The sequence below is a fragment of the Caretta caretta genome, chromosome 6 (assembly GCF_965140235.1).
Source record: "Caretta caretta isolate rCarCar2 chromosome 6, rCarCar1.hap1, whole genome shotgun sequence".
In the NCBI taxonomy this organism is placed as follows: Eukaryota; Metazoa; Chordata; order Testudines; family Cheloniidae; genus Caretta; species Caretta caretta.
Window position 1 is genome coordinate 33,974,963 of NC_134211.1, and position 19,047 is coordinate 33,994,009.

Genomic DNA, 19,047 nt, shown 5'->3' on the forward strand with positions numbered 1-19,047 from the left:
GCGGCGGCAGGGTCCTGGTTCAAGTCTCCTGCCCCCGAGAGCCGGCCAGGGCCAGATTTCCCCCTCTCAGCCCCTGATCCCCATGCTCCTGGCGGTCCCTGCTCGGAGGAGCGGAATAGGATTCCTCAGTCAGGGTGCCTGGTGCAGACCTGATTTTACAATAGGCTTCTGGAATAGTCAAGTCCTCTGACTCAGTGGTCCCAAACCTTTCCAGACCACCGTACCCTTTTCAGGAGTCTGATCTGTCTTTCCTACCCCCAAGTTTCAGCTCACTTAAACTACTTGCTTACAAAATCAGATATAAAAATACAAGTGTCAACACCGTATTCCTGAAAATTTGCTTACTTTCTCATTTTTACTATGTAACTAAAATATATCAATTGGAGTATAAATATTGTACTTACATTTCAGTTTATAGTAAAGAGAGCAGTATAAAGTGGTCTGTATGAAATTTTACTTTGTACTGACTACACTAATGCTTTTTATATAGCCTGTTGTAAAACTAGGCAAATATCTAGTGAGAACCACTGCTCTAAACTTCCTGAACAATCGTTGTCTTTTAAGTAATCATCCTGTCAGGTAGTGTCTAGTGTCTGTTATTTCTCTTAAACTTGTAGAGTAACATTCCCACACAAGTTAAAGACGACAACCACAGCAATCTTGGGATAGCAGGGGAAAAAAAAGGGTCTGGAAAGGACAGAGGGTTTTATGAATACGACATAATATTTAGTCTCTCCTTCCAGAGTGGATCAATGGTTCATCATTCCCTCTTCACCAGATCACAACAGGAATCATTTTCACTCAGGGAAATTGAATCCCCCACCTAGCAAATTTTATTTTATTTTAAAAGGAGTACAGTAAATATTGAAATGTATCAACTTACGAACTCGGCCCAAGGAGATTAGAAATTGCATGAATAGTGAGTGAAGAGTCACTGTGTTATTTTTATATTTACTAAGTTTTCTTCTATGATGTGAACTGACCTATTAATAAAAAGAAAAGGAGTACTTGTGGCACCTTAGAAGTGAGCTGTAGCTCACAAAAGCTTATGCTCAAATAAATTGGTTAGTCTCTAAGGTGCCACAAGTATTCCTTTTCTTTTTGCAAATACAAACTAACACGGCTGTTACTCTGAAACCTGACCTATTAATGTAAACAAAACACAGCCTACTTGGAAAACACGAGATGCCTGCACCTCTCATTTGCCTGAAAAGGGAGTGCAGGAACAAGTGTTATCTTGAAGAAAAATAGTTTGGTGTCAGTGGAAAATGGGGATTTATGTATACATAGATAAAATGAAGTGAAAAGTAGACATTTGGTTTAATGACTTAAAATTCACTTCGTTAATCAGAATGGGCTAAGTACTGAAGTCTACCATGCAAGAGGTTTCCTACTGTACTTCAGTATTTAACAGTTATGTAACTAAGGCCATTTTTACACTAGGAACACGATCACAGTCACTGACAATGATTGCTCAGCCATGGATCCCTCTCTAGGCCTACTCAGCCAATGATGAAAACAGTTTAACTGTTGCTATAGATGGGACAAAACCAATTTTCAGATCCATGTTCCACTAGGATCCGCCCCTCCCCTTTCCTCCCAGTGCTTCCCCTGCCACCAAACAGCTGTTTGCCAGTGCTCAGGTCGCTCCAGGAGCGAGCTTGAGGAGCAGGGCTGCAGCATGCTCAGGGGAAGAGGCAAGGAAGAGGTGGGGGCAGGGCCTTGGGGAAGGGGGTGGAACTGGGGCAGGGCAGAGCAAACGTGGGGCTCCTGCACTTCCCTTACACATACCTCCCCCCGGCCTCCTGCCGTGAGCCACTCAGGGCAGGGGGCTGGGAGCACCCCCATGACCCCAGACCACACCCCTGCTGCTACCCTGACTCCTGCACCCTCCTCACAAAGCCCAGCCCCCCATGCCCTGACTCCTACACACCCCCATATCCCCACCCCCACCCTGAGCACCAAATGGGAGCTCTTGCACCCCCCCCCACATTCCCACCTACACCCCTCACACGAAATGGGAGCTGCGCTAGGTAAGCGCTCCACACCCCAACCTCCTGCCCCAACCCTAAGCACCCTCCTGAACCCTAACTCCTGGACAGACCCTGCACCCCAACCTGCTCCTGCACCCTAACTTCCTTCCAGACCTGACTCCTGCACCCCCTCACACTCCTAGCCCCTTTCCCTTCCCGACTCCTGCATCCCCCTCACACACCCCAGCCCCCCACACCCCATGCCCTGACTCCTACACCCCCCCACATCCCCACCTGCAGCCCTCCCACCAAACAGGAGCTGCTGCATGTAAGCACTCCACACCCCAACCCCCTGCCCCAGCCCTGAGCCCCCTCCCACACCCCAAGTCCTGGCCAGACCCTGCACCCCAACTTTTTTTTTTTTTTTTTTTACAAAGCCCTCTTATCCAAAGCACTTTACAATAGGTAGCTAACAGTACAAACAATATTTGGAAAGATCATTAGGACCCTCAGATTTTTCAAGTGGTCTGTGGAAAAATAAGTTAGATTACAAAAATAATCAAGGTACCTCAGTTTATTTTCATTTACTTCCTATTACTTAAAGGAGGAGGAGGAAGAAAAAAAGAATGAAAAACAGAGGCAGGAGGAGATTAGAGAGAATGTTCTTTTTCTTGGCTGGGTCCCAAGAAAGGGCCCCCAAAATGAAGCTGAGCACAAGGTCCCACTAACTCTAAATCTGCCACTGAGGACTAGTTTCAGAGGAACAGCCGTGTTAGTCTGTATTCGCAAAAAGAAAAGGAGTACTTGTGGCACCTTAGAGACTAACCAATTTATTTGAGCATGAGCTTTCGTGAGCTACAGCTCACTTCATCAGATGTATACCGTGGAAACTGCAGCAGACTTTATATACACACAGAGAATATGAAACAATACCTCCTCCCACCCCACTGTCCTGCTGGTAATAGCTTATCTAAAGTGATCAACAGGTGGGCCATTTCCAGCACAAATCCAGGTTTTCTCACCCTCCACCCCCCCACACAAATTCACTCTCCTGCTGGTGCTAGCCCATCCAAAGTGACAACTCTTTACATAATCAAGTCGGGCTATTTCCTGCATAGATCCAGGTTTTCTCACATCCCCCCCACCCCCATACACACACAAACTCACTCTCCTGCTGGTAATAGCTCATCTAAACTGACCACTCTCCAAGTTTAAATCCAAGTTAAACCAGAACATCTGGGGGGGGGGGGTAGGAAAAAACAAGAGGAAACAGGCTACAATAGTCATACTATCTTTAATGGAACTGATTTAGTCCTACGTTAACTAGCTGTGAACTGTTTCCAACACCACCTGAGGCAGCCTAGGCAGTCCTTGTTACTGACAGCTTGTTACTTAGCAGCTATATCTGGGTCTAACTATTGTTAGAGACACAAGGTGGGTGAGGTAATAGCTTTTATTGGACCAACTTCTGTTGGTTAGAGAGACAAGTTCTGTGTGGCTTGGAAGTTTGTCTCTCTCAAACAGAAGTTGGTCCAATAAAAGATATTACCTCACCCACCTTGTCTTTCTACTATCCTGGGATTGTTACAGCTGCAACAATACTGCATGCAACTGTTGCTGACAATTATGGCTACAGTGGTCAATAGAAAGATTCCTATGACTTTAATGAGACTTGAGAGTGAGAAACTGAAATTAGAAATTCAGTTTGGGTACATATTGCATTGTCACTGCATCAGTAGGCCAACCATGTGTATAGAAGTTGTTCTATGATTATACTTGGTTTTGTGAAAATTTAATATTTGGTGTTACCATATTGCTGCTAAACAGAAAAGCTTAAGGGTAGATCTGAAGTCAATGGGAACCTTTCCATTGACTTCACTGGGCTTTGGATCAGATGCAAGATAAGAATAAAAATATCCGTAAATCACCATTACTAGCTGCTTTTTGGAACAGCTAGCCCTGGAACCCACCAGGAGAGGGGCAATTCTTGATTTAATACTAAATGGTGCACAAGATCTGGTCCGAGAGGTGAATATAGCTGAACCACTTGGTAATAATCACCATAATGTATTTAAATTTAACATCTTTGTATGGGGGAAAATACCAAAGAAATCCACCACAGTAGGATTTAACTTCAAAAGGGGGAACTACACAAAAATGAGGCAGCTAGTTAAACTGAAATTAAAAGGAACAGTCTCAAGAGTGATATACCTGCATGGAAACTTTTATTATGGGTTGGTTTTTTTTGTTTTTTTTTAAGAGGCGTAAACTATATATGTACCCCAAATAAAAAAAAAAAAAGCCAACATGGTTAAACAGAGTCAAAAAGGCAGTTAGAGACAAAAAGTCATCCTTTAAAAACTGGAAGTCAAATCCAACTGAGGAAAATCGAAAGGAGCACAAACTCTGTCAAGTTAAATGTAAGAGTTTAAGAAGGCAGGCCAAGACAAAAAACTAACAGCAATATTTTTTAAGTACATCAGAAGTAGGGAGCCTGCCAGACAACCAATGGGGCCACTGAACAATCCACGTGCTAAAGGAGCACTCAAGAAAGAGAAGGCTCTTGCGGAGAAATTAAATTCCATTAGGCTACACTGCAGAGGGTGAGAGAGAGATTCCCAAACCTGAGCCATTCTTTTTAGGTGACAAATCTGACATGTCCCAGAGTGAGGTGTCAGTAGAGGAGGTTCTGGAACAAATTGATCAATTAAAACAGTAGTCAATCACCAGAACCAGATTGTATTCACCCAAGAGTTCTGAAGGAATTCAAATATGAAATTGCAGAACTACTAAATGTGGTAGGTGGCCGGTCACCTAAATCAGCCTCTGTACCAGATGACTGGAGGATAGCTAAAGTAATGACGATTTTTAAAAAAAGGCTCCAGGGGCAGTCCTGGCAACTTCAGGCCAGTAAGCCTAACTTCAGTACTAGGCAAATTGGTTGAAACAGAAGTATGGGACACAGATAAATACAACATATTGGGGAAGAGTCAACATGGCTTTTGTAAAAGGAAATCATGCCTCACCAATCTGGACTGGATGATAGGAAATCGATCACTTGATAAATTGCCCTGGTCTGTTCATTTCATTTCTAAAGCATCTGGCACGGACCACTGTTGGAAGACAGGATACTGGGCTAGATGGACCATTGGTCTGACCCAGTATGGCCATTCTTATGTTCTCATTTATCAATTCACTATTTTCTCAACCTACATCAGCTTTTTAGACTAAAAGCAAAAGCAAATCTCAAAACAACTGTGGAAACAGGTGGATGTTAATTAGAAGAATCTTTTAGATCAAGAAAACAACAGGCTGACATGTCAAAAGGATCACATATCAACATTTGAAGCCTGCAGTATGCTTGCAAAATATTGTAATAAGGGCACTGACAAACCATGCCAAGTTGTCGTGACCCAGACCTGGTTTTTAGCATAAGACAAACTTTGAAAATAAACACCACAGTAACTATTTTCTTTTTAAATACATATTCAAAGAGGGGACTGAAATGCAAAGGTCAGATCCAGACTTTCCAAAGGTTTGGTGGTATTTGGATTCAGTTTTTTTGGTTCATGTTCACATCTATTTTTAAACCCAAGTAAATAGAATGGAATCTGGCTCGAAATAGCACCTGTCATACCCAAAGGAATTTAAAAATGCTTTAAAAACTAATACTGCTGGGCAATAGTTTACCCACAGTTTTCCCTGAATTGCTACCATATGTATCAAGTTCCAGACTGGGGATAGTGTTTGTGAAGGAGTTCAACAAACAAAACTTTAGAGTTGCAGAAGAAACTCTAAAAGATCATCTATAGTGGTGCAGCTATAATAAAACTGAAGTCTTTTTATGATGCAAAGATATTAAAATAGAAACACTAAATATAAAAACAGCTTTAAAAAAAATTAAAAATCCAATAGAAACTAGAGTCCATACCCTGCCTCCTTCTCACATGCAGATCAAAGGCAGGTTATGAGCTGTTAGAAAACTAATTAAAAACCTTTACCGAGATAAACACAGCATTTCAACTTCTGCCACATAGCCATGTCCACTTCACAAGAGCTACATGACAAACAAAAGATAAAGAGATGCAAATATGACTGTATTTAAAATCAGTTTTCAACTTGCCGATGGTTATGGAATTGATTTAAAGACAATGGAGTAGAGTGGGAGGCCGGAAGCAGGAAAGAACTTTACTAGTGTGACTTCCCTACTTTATTAACATTCTGTTCAGAATGAATACTTGTACCTTTCTCCACTGAATATATATTACATCGTAAAAATTCACTGCTTGTGGAATTTGTATAATTTCTAGCGCCAAGTCTCAACAGGTTCACATGTACATATTGTCTTGGGAATGCGCAATAGTATAAGAATTTTGGTAACATTGTGACAGACTGATAGTCTAATATACTGAACAAACTTTATGGAATTCAGAAACTTAAAATCAATAAGGTTAAACTTTATTGAATTAGGGTTAACACCTTTGGAGTACATTGTATAAAAAAATGCCATTGCATATGTGTTATCATGGCATTGTATATACCTTTTCTAGCATGGTGGGGGATGCTAATGTACTTCCTCTGTTTTCGAGGTTCTGAAACCACTCTCCTGGGTTTTTTGGATAAATAGCCTGGGTTTTAAACAGACTCAGGATCTTCTTCCTGGCCAAAAACCAAACAGGACCCCTGGTGCATGTGTAACACCAACAAACCCGGCCGTTGGCAAGTGGGATCGAACCGGGGACCTCTGGAGCTTAGTGCATGAGCCTCTACCACATGAGCTAAAAGCCAACTAGTTGTTAGCTAAGGCTGTAGAGCAGACTCATTTTCTCTCTCTAAGTGGCCTCGGCACCACTAGATGGGACAGAACACCACACACTGGAGGTGTGTGGGTTACACATGGAGGGCCCTAATTCTTAACGAAGGGGTGGAAGGATGGGGCCTACTGAGGTCCCACAAGGCTGTGCTTGTTCTGAGCTGAAGCTGTGATGAATTTGTAGTGACAAGAAAATGCATAGGGTGGGGTAGGACTGCTCCTGACAGAGCCCATATCAGAATTGGGTTGATGTCTGGGAAGCTTATTAGCATGCAAGTAGCTTATTTTTCTGTTTAATAAGTTTTCTTTGTAGTGTTTTTACCTTAAAAATAAACTAGATTTGCATAATAAGAACTGTGTGGTGACATATACCTGTTGACAATCATTTTGTTATCAGTCTCTGAAGTGAAAGCAAGCAGGTGTGCTTGGCAGCCTGTCTCAGCTGGGAGTAACACAGTAGAGTCAGGGAACTCTGCAGCCTGGAAATACCTGTGTCTCACTCCCTTCTGACCAGCCCAAGAAAGGCAATGGCTAGGGCTCTGGAAGCTTGAGAGTGGGTGCCCTTGCTGGACCACTATGGGGAAATACAGGTGCAGTTGCCCTGAACTGTGACACAAGGTTGTGAATCACATTAAAAGGTTAGTGCAAGTGAACATCCTTATTAATCATAATACTTAACTTTCTCTATATCTTCACATAGACCATGATAAATACAAGAGTATCCTTCAGCCCAAGCGGCATTACTCAGCAGTGGAAATCTCATCTTAACCTGTACCATATGATCAACTGGCATAGAGAATGGCCTTTCATTCAGTCTCATTCTCTTCAACCAGCCTTAAGGCAGTGGTGTTTTTGTGCCTAAATCAATTTGTACCTTAGAAAAGTGTTATTTTCTGATGGAAGTAACAAAATTTATCCAGAGTTAAAAAAAATCCTAATTCACACATTAAACTGAGCTCCAAAACAAAATGTGCTCAAAGGATTCCCTTGATTCTTATGATAGTTTGGTTGTTGTCTTATGTACTATTGACTACTGTTAAGCTAGTGTCCTGGAAATTGTATGCATGCACACTCTCTCTCTAAAATCTTATCTTAGTTTCAGTAGAAATGCCATGAAAAATAATTGTTTTATTCAACTTTTAGTTACAATTCTGTGAACTGGCTTTTTTTTAATTATTATTATTAGCAGAGATGCCTAGGCAATTTCCAAAGCTGAACACTTCTGAGGTTGATGAGCAGGTGCGGCTTCTAGCAGAGAAGGTATTTGCTAAAGTTCTCAGAGAAGAAGACAGCAAAGATGCCTTGTCACTATTCACTGTGCCTGAAGACTGTCCTATTGGGCAGAAAGAGGCTAAAGAGAGGGAACTGCAGAAGGAGTTGGCAGAACAGCATTCTGTGGAGACAGCTAAGAGGTTTGTTCAGAAGCCATTGTTTTCCTGGAAAAAATGTTTAAAGTGGGCTTTAGAATTACATACAGGAATACATCACAAATGGCATGATACTCATCCAGGATGCTTGAACACAGAAGCCAGCAACCTGTGCTGTATGATTTAGAATGTGCTGCTTTATTGCACGTGTTCCCGGAAGTTGTAATGCTGATTGCTTTGATATATACAAAGGGTAAAAGTCTGGCAGCTGCTTTGCAACAAACACAGTGTCTTGAAACGGTAAACTTATGTTGCAAGACATAGTTTTAGAGTTTGCTTGCATTCAGAATGCGACGAACACAATGCACATCACCACCTAACAAACATATTGCTATTGGACCAGATCCTGAGAGGTGCTTCACCTGCAGTACTCTTTAATGGGAGTGGAAAATTGCAGGTTCTTAGCACCTGCTTGTTCTGATCCATTAAGGATGGAAATAATCTGCCCCAGGATTGTTCAGAGAGACCATTGCAAGGTCAGGGAACACACACATACGAACAGGTGGCTTCCACACCCTTTGTAATGTCCCTTTGTAGCTCCTGTTGCAGATGACCTGGGGAGTGTCCTCTAACAGAGTTATGGAAGGATCCTGAGTTGGTGAGGTTATCCCCTGACATGTACTCCCAGTAAAACTATAGGAGTACACAAGTTCAACAAAACAGCATAGCTGGTGAGAGGCAAATACAAACTTTGAGATTCTTTCAGTGTAAATAAAATCAGCAACACACTTAAGGAGGCTGTGTGTGTTTTTTGAAAACATGATTTTCAGTCTCAATGTTGAGTTTTAACACATCTAAACATTTACGGCAGTCAGTGTTAAATGTTTTTGTTTTAGCTCGATAAAAATAGATGACAGCAAATGCTTGACTTATCACTGAAGGAGTAACTGAGAAGTGTCATGGGCTCAAATGGGATATTATTAGGGTTCCCTTAACTCAGAGATAAAGGCCATATGAGATCTAATAGATTATTGCCATCTATTAAACAAACATGAAGTTCTAAAAATACACATTCATTTTATTTTCCTATGAGAAAAAAAATTACTACCATTACTTAAATATGGACTGTTTTTTATTCTAATGTAACAGAGAAGCAAGGCAGAAAAGTGATTTAATTCTGCTACCAACATGATGATACTTGCTGAGATATTTTGGAGGTGAATCATGAAAGTTCAATTAGTGGGTTTCAGCAGTTGACATGGTCATAAAAATTAAAAAAAAAAATCTCTACCTTGTCTTCCCATGCATTCAGACAACTGTTTGACACTTTTTTTTCTTGTGGAAAAACTTCTAACAGGATATTTAAACCGAACATTTTTAATGAGGGGAAAATGCCTTATAAAAATAGCTTCAATCAAGCTGTGTTTGTGTCTAAGTATTAGTACAGGCTTTATCCTGGTAAGTGGGATACTATATTTATGCTCTTCACTTGTGGGGATGAGACTAGTAATCACCCTTGCCCTCAATGATTGAAGAACACTTATGGTCCAGTTCTGCCTTCAGTTATAAAAGTATAACTCCCACTGACTTCAATTCATCATGAGTGAAAGTTTAAGAGGAGCTTCAGTGTTGACTTCGGGTGATGGGGGTTACACCCATGAAAGTGAAGGTAGAATTTGGCTCGTGTATTATTTATACCACATATTTGAGGAAATAAATAAAGTGTCACAGAATTAATACAAAGCCCCAGACTTCAGTGTTCCTTCTGTTTAAGGGCTCTTATTGACACTGGATTGGAGAAGGAATTTTTAGAGATCCTTGAAGTAGGTGCCAAGTTTTACCATTGGTCACTGTTACTAGGCAATGGTGACTCTGCATTTGCATTATTATTCAAGTTTTCCTGTAAGGTCATTTTAAAGTTTTGGCACTTTTTCTGTAAAATTATGAAGGGGAGAAGTTCACAGCATGTAAGTCAAGGTAATTCATTATTTCAAGTATACTTTAAATACTTTAAACTCTTTAAAAGAGTAGACTCCCTCAGGGAACGGATGGGTAGGATCCCCGGGGGACTAACATGAAGGGGAAAGGAGTCCAGGAGAGCTGGCTGTATTTCAAGGAATCCCTGTTGAGGTTACAGGGACAAACCATCCCGATGAGTCGAAAGAATAGTAAATATGGCAGACAACCAGCTTGGCTTAACGGTAAAATCCTAGTGGATCTTAAACATAAAAAAGAAGCTTACAAGAAGTGGAAGGTTGGACATATGACCAGGGAAGGGTGTACAAATATTGCTCAGGCATGTAGGAATGAAATCAGGAGGGCCAAATCGTACCTGGAGCTGCAGCTAGCAAGAGATGTCAAGAGTAACAAGAAGGGTTTCTTCAGGTATATTGGCAACAAGAAGAAAGCAAAGGAAAGTGTGGGCCCCTTACCGAATGAGGGAGGCAACCTAGTGACAGAGGATGTGGAAAAAGCTAATGTACTCAATGCTTTTTTTGCCTCTGTCTTCACTAACAAGGTCAGCTCCCAGACTGCTGCGCTGGGCATCACAACATGGGGAGTAGATGGCCAGCCCTCTGCGGAGAAAGAGGTGGTTAGGGACTATTTAGAAAAGCTGGACGTGCACAAGTCCATGGGGCCGGACGAGTTGCATCCAAGAGTGCTAAAGGAATTGGCGGCTGTGATTGCAGAGCCATTGGCCATTATCTTTGAAAACTCGTGGCGAACGGGGGAAGTCCTAGATGACTGGAAAAAGGCTAATGTAGTGCCAATCTTTAAAAAAGGGAAGGAGGAGGATCCTGGGAACTACAGGCCAGTCAGCCTCACCTCAGTCCCCAGCAAAATCATGGAGCAGGTCCTCAAAGAATCAATCCTGAAGCACTTACATGAGAGGAAAGTGATCAGGAACAGTCAGCATGGATTCACCAAGGGAAGGTCATGCCTGACTAATCTAATCGCCTTCTATGATGAGATTTGGATGATTCTGGTTCTGTGGATGAAGGGAAAGCAGTGGATGTATTGTTTCTTGACTTTAGCAAAGCTTTTGACACTGTCTCCCACAGTATTCTTGTCAGCAAGTTAAAGAAGTATGGGCTGGAAGAATGCACTATAAGGTGGGTAGAAAGTTGGCTAGATTGTCGGGCTCAACTGGTAGTGATCAATGGCTCCATGTCTAGTTGGTAGCCGGTGTCAAGTGGAGTGCCCCAGGGGTCGGTCCTGGGGCCGGTTTTGTTCAATATCTTCAAAAATGATCTGGAGGATGGTGTGGATTGCACTCTCAGCAAATTTGCGGATGATACTAAACTAGGAGGAGTGGTAGATACGCTGGAGGGCAGAGATAGGATACAGAGGGACCTAGACAAATTGGAGGATTGGGCCAAAAGAAATCTGATGAGGTTCAATAAGGATAAGTGCAGGGTCCTGCACTTAGGACGGAAGAACCCAATGCACAGCTACAGACTAGGGACCGAATGGCTAGGCAGCAGTTCTGCGGAAAAGGACCTAGGGGTGACAGTGGACGAGAATATGAGTCAGCAGTGTGCCCTTGTTGCCAAGAAGGCCAATGGCATTTTGGGATGTATAAGTAGGGGCATAGCGAGCAGATCGAGGGATGTGATCGTTCCCCTCTATTCGACATTGGTGAGGCCTCATCTGGAGTACTGTGTCCAGTTTTGGGCCCCACACTACAAGAAGGATGTGGATAAATTGGAGAGAGTCCAGCGAAGGGCAACAGAAATGATTAGGGGTCTGGAACACATGACTTATGAGGAGAGGCTGAGGGAACTGGGATTGTTTAGTCTGCAGAAGAGAAGAATGAGGGGGGATTTGATAGCTGCTTTCAACTACCTGAGAGGTGGTTCCAGAGAGGATGGTTCTAGACTATTCTCAGAGGTAGAAGAGGACAGGACAAGGAGTAATGGTCTCAAGTTGCAGTGGGGGAGGTTTAGGTTGGATATTAGGAAAAACTTTTTCACTAGGAGGATGGTGAAACACTGGAATGCGTTACCTAGGGAGGTGGTAGAATCTCCTTCCTTAGAAGTTTTTAAGGTCAGGCTTGACAAAGCCCTGGCTGGGATGATTTAATTGGGGATTGGTCCTGCTTTGAGCAGGGGGTTGGACTAGATGACCTCCTGAGGTCCCTTCCAACCCTGATATTCTATGATTCTATGTTTAGAAAAATAAATTATAAGTAAGCTTCATACGGGAGATTTAATTTCGTGGTATACAAATATATCTTTTACAAGACTGATTGTTAATCAGGACACTATGCATGGCCATCATTCAGTTAAACTTGTCTTAAGCAAGGAATCAGCAAACAGTTTGCTTGATGAGGTGGGCTTTACCTTTGTATTGGAAACCTCGTGGTATTCTAAAGTGGCAATTTAAAATAGGGATTTGATTTTGTTATACAAGTCCATTCCTGCTCTCAAGGAAGCAAACGGCAAAATTCCCATTGAATATAAATGGCCCAATCCTGTTGAAGTCAATCAACTGAAGCCATTTTCCTCATATGGACAGAACATGCCTTTGCTACTTACAATACAACTGAAAGACACCTGTATTTTTAAATGAAACCATACCAATCAACTTGATATGTTTCTAAACCCTGCAACTGTCACCAAGAATCAGAAGCCGATATAACAACTTTTGATGGTACATAATCACTTACCTTACCCAGTACACACCCACTCACATTCCTAGCTGCCATTTTATTAATTTCTGGTGCAATAATGTTTTAAGAGTCAGAAATTTCTCAACTCCTGCTAATATTAAGCACAGGTGTAGTGAACATATTTTCACTCATTATAGTGACATCAATCTCTCACTTGATGTTGCTGCAACACACACACAAAAATCTGCATACCAACTTTCAATTATCTATTTTCTAAATAATCAGGGCTTAGTGTGTGTGTGTGTTGTACATAAATTGCATGTAGCATGCTACAAGTGTCAGAAATATCACTGGACTAAACATTTCAAAGCTCATTTTTATAAACCAACATTTTTGAATCATTTGAAATCTATTATACTACAGAAAGCCTTCTAGAATGAAATAGTTCTTTGCTTTATAGACTGGTTTCTGATATAACTTTTGATACCATGAATTCCTAGGAAGAAAAGTTTCAGGATGATTCGGTCCCAGTCCTTGTCATTACAAATGCCAACCCAAGAGTGGAAGGCACCATCAATCAGTTCACTTCCCTCTCCTGCAACTCCAGTTCTTCCAGGTGTTGGTCAGTCAGTCCAAGAGGCATTTACAGTTCCAGAGTTTCAGAGAGTTACAATCAGTGGGGATTACTGTGCTGGGGTAAGAAATCTGTCAATTTTTCTTTTAATATTCTAGGTGGGGGGGGGGGGGGGGGGAGGAAGGGAGAAGAAAGAGAGGACTTATGCAGTGTGGAATGATTGCTTGTTATGGCCCTCCTGTTATACTTTGACATCTCACACTGAAGTCAATGGGGTTGTACAGGTGTGATGAGGCAGAATTTGCCCCAGGTTATTTATGACTGTGTATTAATTGGTAAGAAAAAAAAAGATATTTAATGCCTAGTTATATTTTACATGTGCTTTAGCATAGTGATGGGAGAAAGAATGTTCTTGTAGTTAAGGCACTAGATTTGGACTCAACACTTAGTTTTAACATCTGGCTCTTTCACCAACTTCTTCTATGACCTTGGGCAAGGCATTTAAGTACCTTTGGGGCTTAAGTTTCAGACATAGGCGCCTAAGTCCCAGTTTTAGGGTCCATTGGTACATGGTGCATAAATACTTAGAGTCATTGGGCGAGAGAGAGAAAATGACTAATCCAGTGGTTAAGGCATCCACTGCAGAGGTGGGAGACCCAAGGTACAGTTCCACTGCTCCACTCACTCTTTATACACAGTGGAAGAGTTTCAGGAGAAGAGATTTAGGGAGCCCCATATCAGAATATCCCATAGCCCAGTGATTAGAGCACTCTCCTGAGAGGTGAGACACCACTGTTCATCCTCTCTATTTCTGCCAGAGAAGCGGGAATTGAACCTGGGTCTCCCATATCTCCCACATGAGTGCTCTAACCACTAAACTAAAAATTAATAGGTGGGCAGCCCCACAACTTCCTCCCCCCATTTTGTGTAGAGTGAGGGCAGGTCCCTAACTCATTGTCACAAGAAATAACTTAGCCACCTGACTCCAGGTGGTGGGTTCCCATTCATGGATTGCTAGCAGAGCTAGGTGCCTCTCTCCAGCCTGGACTTAGGCTCCTATCTCCATCAGAGTGGCAGGGTTTAAGACACGCTTCTGTCATAGGCATCTCCCATTGGCTAGCTTAGACAGTTTTCCACATGATGTGCCATCTTTTGTGAATCACATTCTGAGGCTCCTATCTCTCCCCATTCATTGTATGGGGAGCCTAGGCACCTAACTTGGCTTTATGTATCACAGTGTTGTTCCTGTGATTTTCTAGACACCTAGAAGTAGGTGCCACATTGAGGAGCATTGCAATGTCTAAGTCAATTTGTGGATCCAGGTCTTAGACCCAAATCCTACAAAGGTTTACACTTCTGGAAATAAAAATCTTGTTATTGCCCAAGTGGGTTTAAATGAAGGACAAACTGACTTTTTATAGATGCTCCTGTTTCCCTTCCATCAGTATTTATACAGCCTCTCTTTTCAGGTTACAGTTGATGATTACGAACAGGCTGCGAAGGGCCTGGTGAAAGCTCTGCGAATTCGAGAGAAGTATTGTCGCCTTGCTTACCATCGCTTTCCAAGAACAACAGCACAGTATTTATGCACTATGCAAGATGAAAAATGGAAGATGGAAGATGAAGTATGTCCAGGTACAATAGGTTTCCCTTTTTTAAAAAAAAAAGTACTATCATACTGTAGAAAAAATTTGATTTCTGTGATTATTTCTATTTAGAATAAAAAGGCTACATTCTGAAATCTATTCTCCAGTCTGAATAAGCAAACATTAGATAGGGACTTAAGCTGCAAAGTTCATTCTGAATTTAAATTTTCCTGAAGTTCAGGCAGGTTTGGATGTGGGGTTTTGGTCTGGAATAACCTCTAGTTTAAAAAAAAACAACCCATCCTCCCCCTCCCCCAAACACCACCACCACCACCACACCCCTAAAGACACACTGTAATTCCCTGACATTAATATTTGTAGCAAACAAGAAAAAGTAATGTAAATTACATTTTAACTACAGTAATAGGGGGAAAGGTGTAGATCATTTGTGGTAGGGTTCTGAAGGAGGCCAGTCCTTTGAACCTGATTTGAGGGACCACATTTATTTTACATCCCTGGAAATATGAGAGTATATTGTTAAATAGCCATAAACATATAAGAGTCTTAGTTTTTGTTGGACCTAGCCACATCCTCAGCATGAATTTGGCTGGAAAGAGACATTTAAATGGTTGTCCTCTCCTGTAGTGACAGGGACGAGAAAGTTTATGTGTCATCAGGTAGGAGGTTTTATATTATAAGGAAATTTTTCTGGGGAGAGTAGAAATATACTGAATATTCAAGAGAAGAGATTATATTTGTGAGAATTTCTAGGCTAGTTGGTGAGACATCATGGCTGTCTAGATGCAAGAGAGAAATCTTATTTGAAAACAAGTTTCACATTGTTAGTTCTAAGGTATTAGTAATTAAGTAAAAAGATGATTTTAAGGTTGTGATTTAAGTTGTCAAGGTCTCTTTAAAATAAAGTATTTGAGTAAGTTGTAGCCAGGTGGTTGTGAATATCTATTTGAATATCTATTTACTGTTGAGACACTTCTGGTATCAATGCACAACACGTCTCTTCAGGTGCTATAACTTCAAAAAGGAATGGCAAGGATGTGGTAACTTCCCTTTCTTACTTAGTCTATTAAGCCACGACTGAACGCATGATCTTGTTCTTCAGACTACTTAGTATTAAGTCCAGGCATGGCTTAATTGGTTTAGGTCAGCTATAGCTGAGGTTGGAATACACTGTATGCTAGTTATACACTGAGAGAGGGTATGATCTAATCACTAATTAGTGATGGGTAAGGCTAAGATTGTGTCACGGATATTTTTAGTAAAAGTCATGAACAGGTCATGGGCAAAACAGAAAAATTCATGGAAGCCGTGAGCTGTCCTTAACTTTTACTAAAAATATCCCTAACAAAATGGGGATCTGCAGATCCCCTCACTACTTCAAGTGCGACAGCTGCAGGGACTAGGAACTGCCTGTAGCAGCTGGGGGCTGCGGGGTACCCCTGCCACCTGCAGCTCTTAGTGTCCCCTGCTGCCCATGGGGGCTGGGAGCTTGGGGTTTCCCCACCACCCCCCACGGCCACAGCAGCTGGGAGCTCGGGAGCCCCTGCCACCCTCCCCCCAGGGCCCAGAGCTGCCAGGGGGTTCCCCTGCCAGTGGACAAGAGCTGCTGGGGGCACCAGAGGTAGCATTGGAACCCCACAGATTCCTGCCCCAGCGGTCGGCAGGGGACCCTGCAGCTCCTGACCGCCGCAGGCTAAAGTCATGGAGGCTGCTGGAAGTAACCCATGCAGTGACTTCCGCGACCTCCATGACTAAATCGCAGCCGTAGTGATGGGCAAAGGCTTTGGAGGTTCAATTTAGATAAGCACCCAAAAGTTTGTTTAGCTGAGTTGTATCCAAATTATTCAAACCTTGCGGAATTGTAAGATGGGACTAAAAATCTCATTAAAACAGGTCTTCTCACTACATTTCTGGTAATTCCTGATTCTCGTTATACTGGAAAAACTACAGGGAAAACTATTGTCACTTTGACTTCCGCATTTCCTGGTTCTGGCCAAAATAAGAGAAGCATGAAAATAAGGAGTGTTTTATAGAAATAAAAGCAGCTTTATCTGAATATGCAGAAGAGGTTTGGTCTATGCCATAAAGTTTAGGAAACACTTTGGGTCTTGGTTATTGCCTACCTTTGCCAAGTATGGAGCATATTCATCACTGGGTGAAAGTTTACTGCACCTACTCACTTATCTCACTGCATGACATGATGCGGGGAGGAGAGTGTATCCTATTCCTTTCTGAATGATGTATCAATATTGGAACTGCTGATTCATTTGTGGTGAAACATGTCCAAAACCACTGTAATAAAAAGGTGAAAGGGGACTAGTAGTCATGGAGAGGTAGTCAGTACTCGAAGATCTCAACTGTACTTTCATCCCCAATCTTTTTTTTTTTTTTAAACTGTTTCTGAAATTGTATTGAGACATAGGCATACCTTGAACTATAATATGGTGTTGGCGGCGATGCATAGCATTTGGAGTCCAACTGTAAATGGCATCAGAGTACTTAAAATAGTGTATTGGAATTATGATAGAAACTTTAGTAGCTTATAAATAGGGTCCTACCAAATTCACGGCCATGAAAAATGAAATGTGAAATCTGGTCTCCTCCATGAAATCTGGCTATTATAGGGGGTTCACGTATTGCCACCTGTACTGAAGGCAGTGCGGAAGAACTGGATGGGCACCCAGCTGTGAAGGCAGTGCCATTGACAGCAGCAGGGCAAAAGTGAGGGTGGCATGGTATGGGGGGTTGTCACTTTTGGGGGGTATGGCTGGCCGTACGTGTGGGTGACCAGCTGCCCAGGGTGTCGTGGTTGGGGGGTGGCGGGGAGAAGAATGCTGTTGTAGGGTCAGACAGCCAACCCAAGGCCTCTTTAACCCCGAGCACTGGCCCAGAGCTGGGGAGGGGCAGGGCAAGGGGCTCTTGCCATGTACCAGGCTCCAGCTGCTAGTCCTGACTGGGCAGGGGAGGGATGTGACTTCCTCTTCCCCAGCACAGGCTACTCCAGGGGCCGGGTCAGACCCGCCTCCGGCAACCTCTCCTGGCTGCAGGAAGCCCTGCAGCTGCTAGCTAGGAGCCCAGCTGTGAAGGCAGCGCTGCCTCCAGCAACAGTGCAGAAGTCAAGGTGGCCTGGGACGGTATCGCCACCCTTAGTTCTGCGCTGCTGCTGGCAGTGGTGCTGCCTTCAGAGCTGGGCGCCCGGCCAGCAGCTGCCACTCGATGGCTGCCCAGCTCTGAAGGCAGCGCCTCAGCTACCAGCAGTGAGGAAGTAATGGCGGCATTACCCACCTCCACAATAGTCTTGCGAACCCCCGCAGCTCCCAGTCCCATGAAATTTCAAATTTAAGTATCTGAATCTGTGAAATTTCAGATTTTAAAAACCCCAAGAGTGTGAAATTTACCACAATGGACCATGAATTTAGTGAGGCCCAACTTATTTTAAAAAATAATAATCAGAACTGCATTTAATTTTTAATGAAGCTGGTCAGAATAAAGCCAACTGTGCTATGACTATAGGTCCTTTAGAGTAACCACCAACATGCTTTTAATAGATGAAAGGTGGATTTGGAATCGATCATTCTTTTTAGAGCAGAAACTAACAAGATTAATTTCTTTCTGTAACTATTTTACCTTTCAAAATGGGTTACTTCTGACATCATTCTGACATCAAGCTTGTTTCACAGATTTCCATCCACCCCCAGGAAAACTAGAGAATCCTTACAACCTTGACGATGCGCCGGGCAATTTGGATTATGTTGTCAAAATGCAAGGAGGCATTCTCTTTGTTTATGACAATAAAGAAACGATGAAACTCAATGAGCCACGGAGTCTGCCATATCCTGATCTGGTGACCTACACACTTGACCTCAGCCATGTTCTTGCTCTCATTGCAGATGGTCCAACGTATGTATGTTTACTACCATGCTTTTCCAGAGAGCTGATAATACAGATCAGCAGCAATTTCTTGTGAGACTGCTTGTGTCCAAAGCATTTGCTTTACATCTGCTGAGTGTCTTACCATCCATGGGTGGGGAAATACAGTGAAAAATGCCTTACAATGAACAGAAAAACCTAAGTAGTGAAAGCAGTATACCTCTAAAGGTGTGA

The 19,047-nt window shown here is 42.5% G+C and overlaps 1 protein-coding gene across 5 annotated transcripts in view; it reads left to right on the forward strand.

Moving 5' to 3' along the window:
* The window catches only part of AMPD3 (adenosine monophosphate deaminase 3), a 64,042-nt gene that overhangs the window by 12,635 nt on the left and 32,360 nt on the right, over positions 1-19,047 (forward strand). For 3 of the 5 annotated variants that reach the window (XM_075129409.1, XM_048852746.2, XM_048852745.2), the window contains exons 2-5: positions 7,976-8,198; positions 13,266-13,461; positions 14,809-14,974; positions 18,624-18,843. In XM_075129409.1, the coding sequence (XP_074985510.1) occupies positions 7,978-8,198; positions 13,266-13,461; positions 14,809-14,974; positions 18,624-18,843 (803 nt within the window). In that variant the 5' untranslated portion in view covers positions 7,976-7,977. Of the gene's footprint in view, positions 1-7,972; positions 8,199-13,265; positions 13,462-14,808; positions 14,975-18,623; positions 18,844-19,047 lie in introns of all 5 variants that reach the window. The other 2 variants (XM_048852748.2, XM_048852744.2) reach the window with 1 other exon arrangement.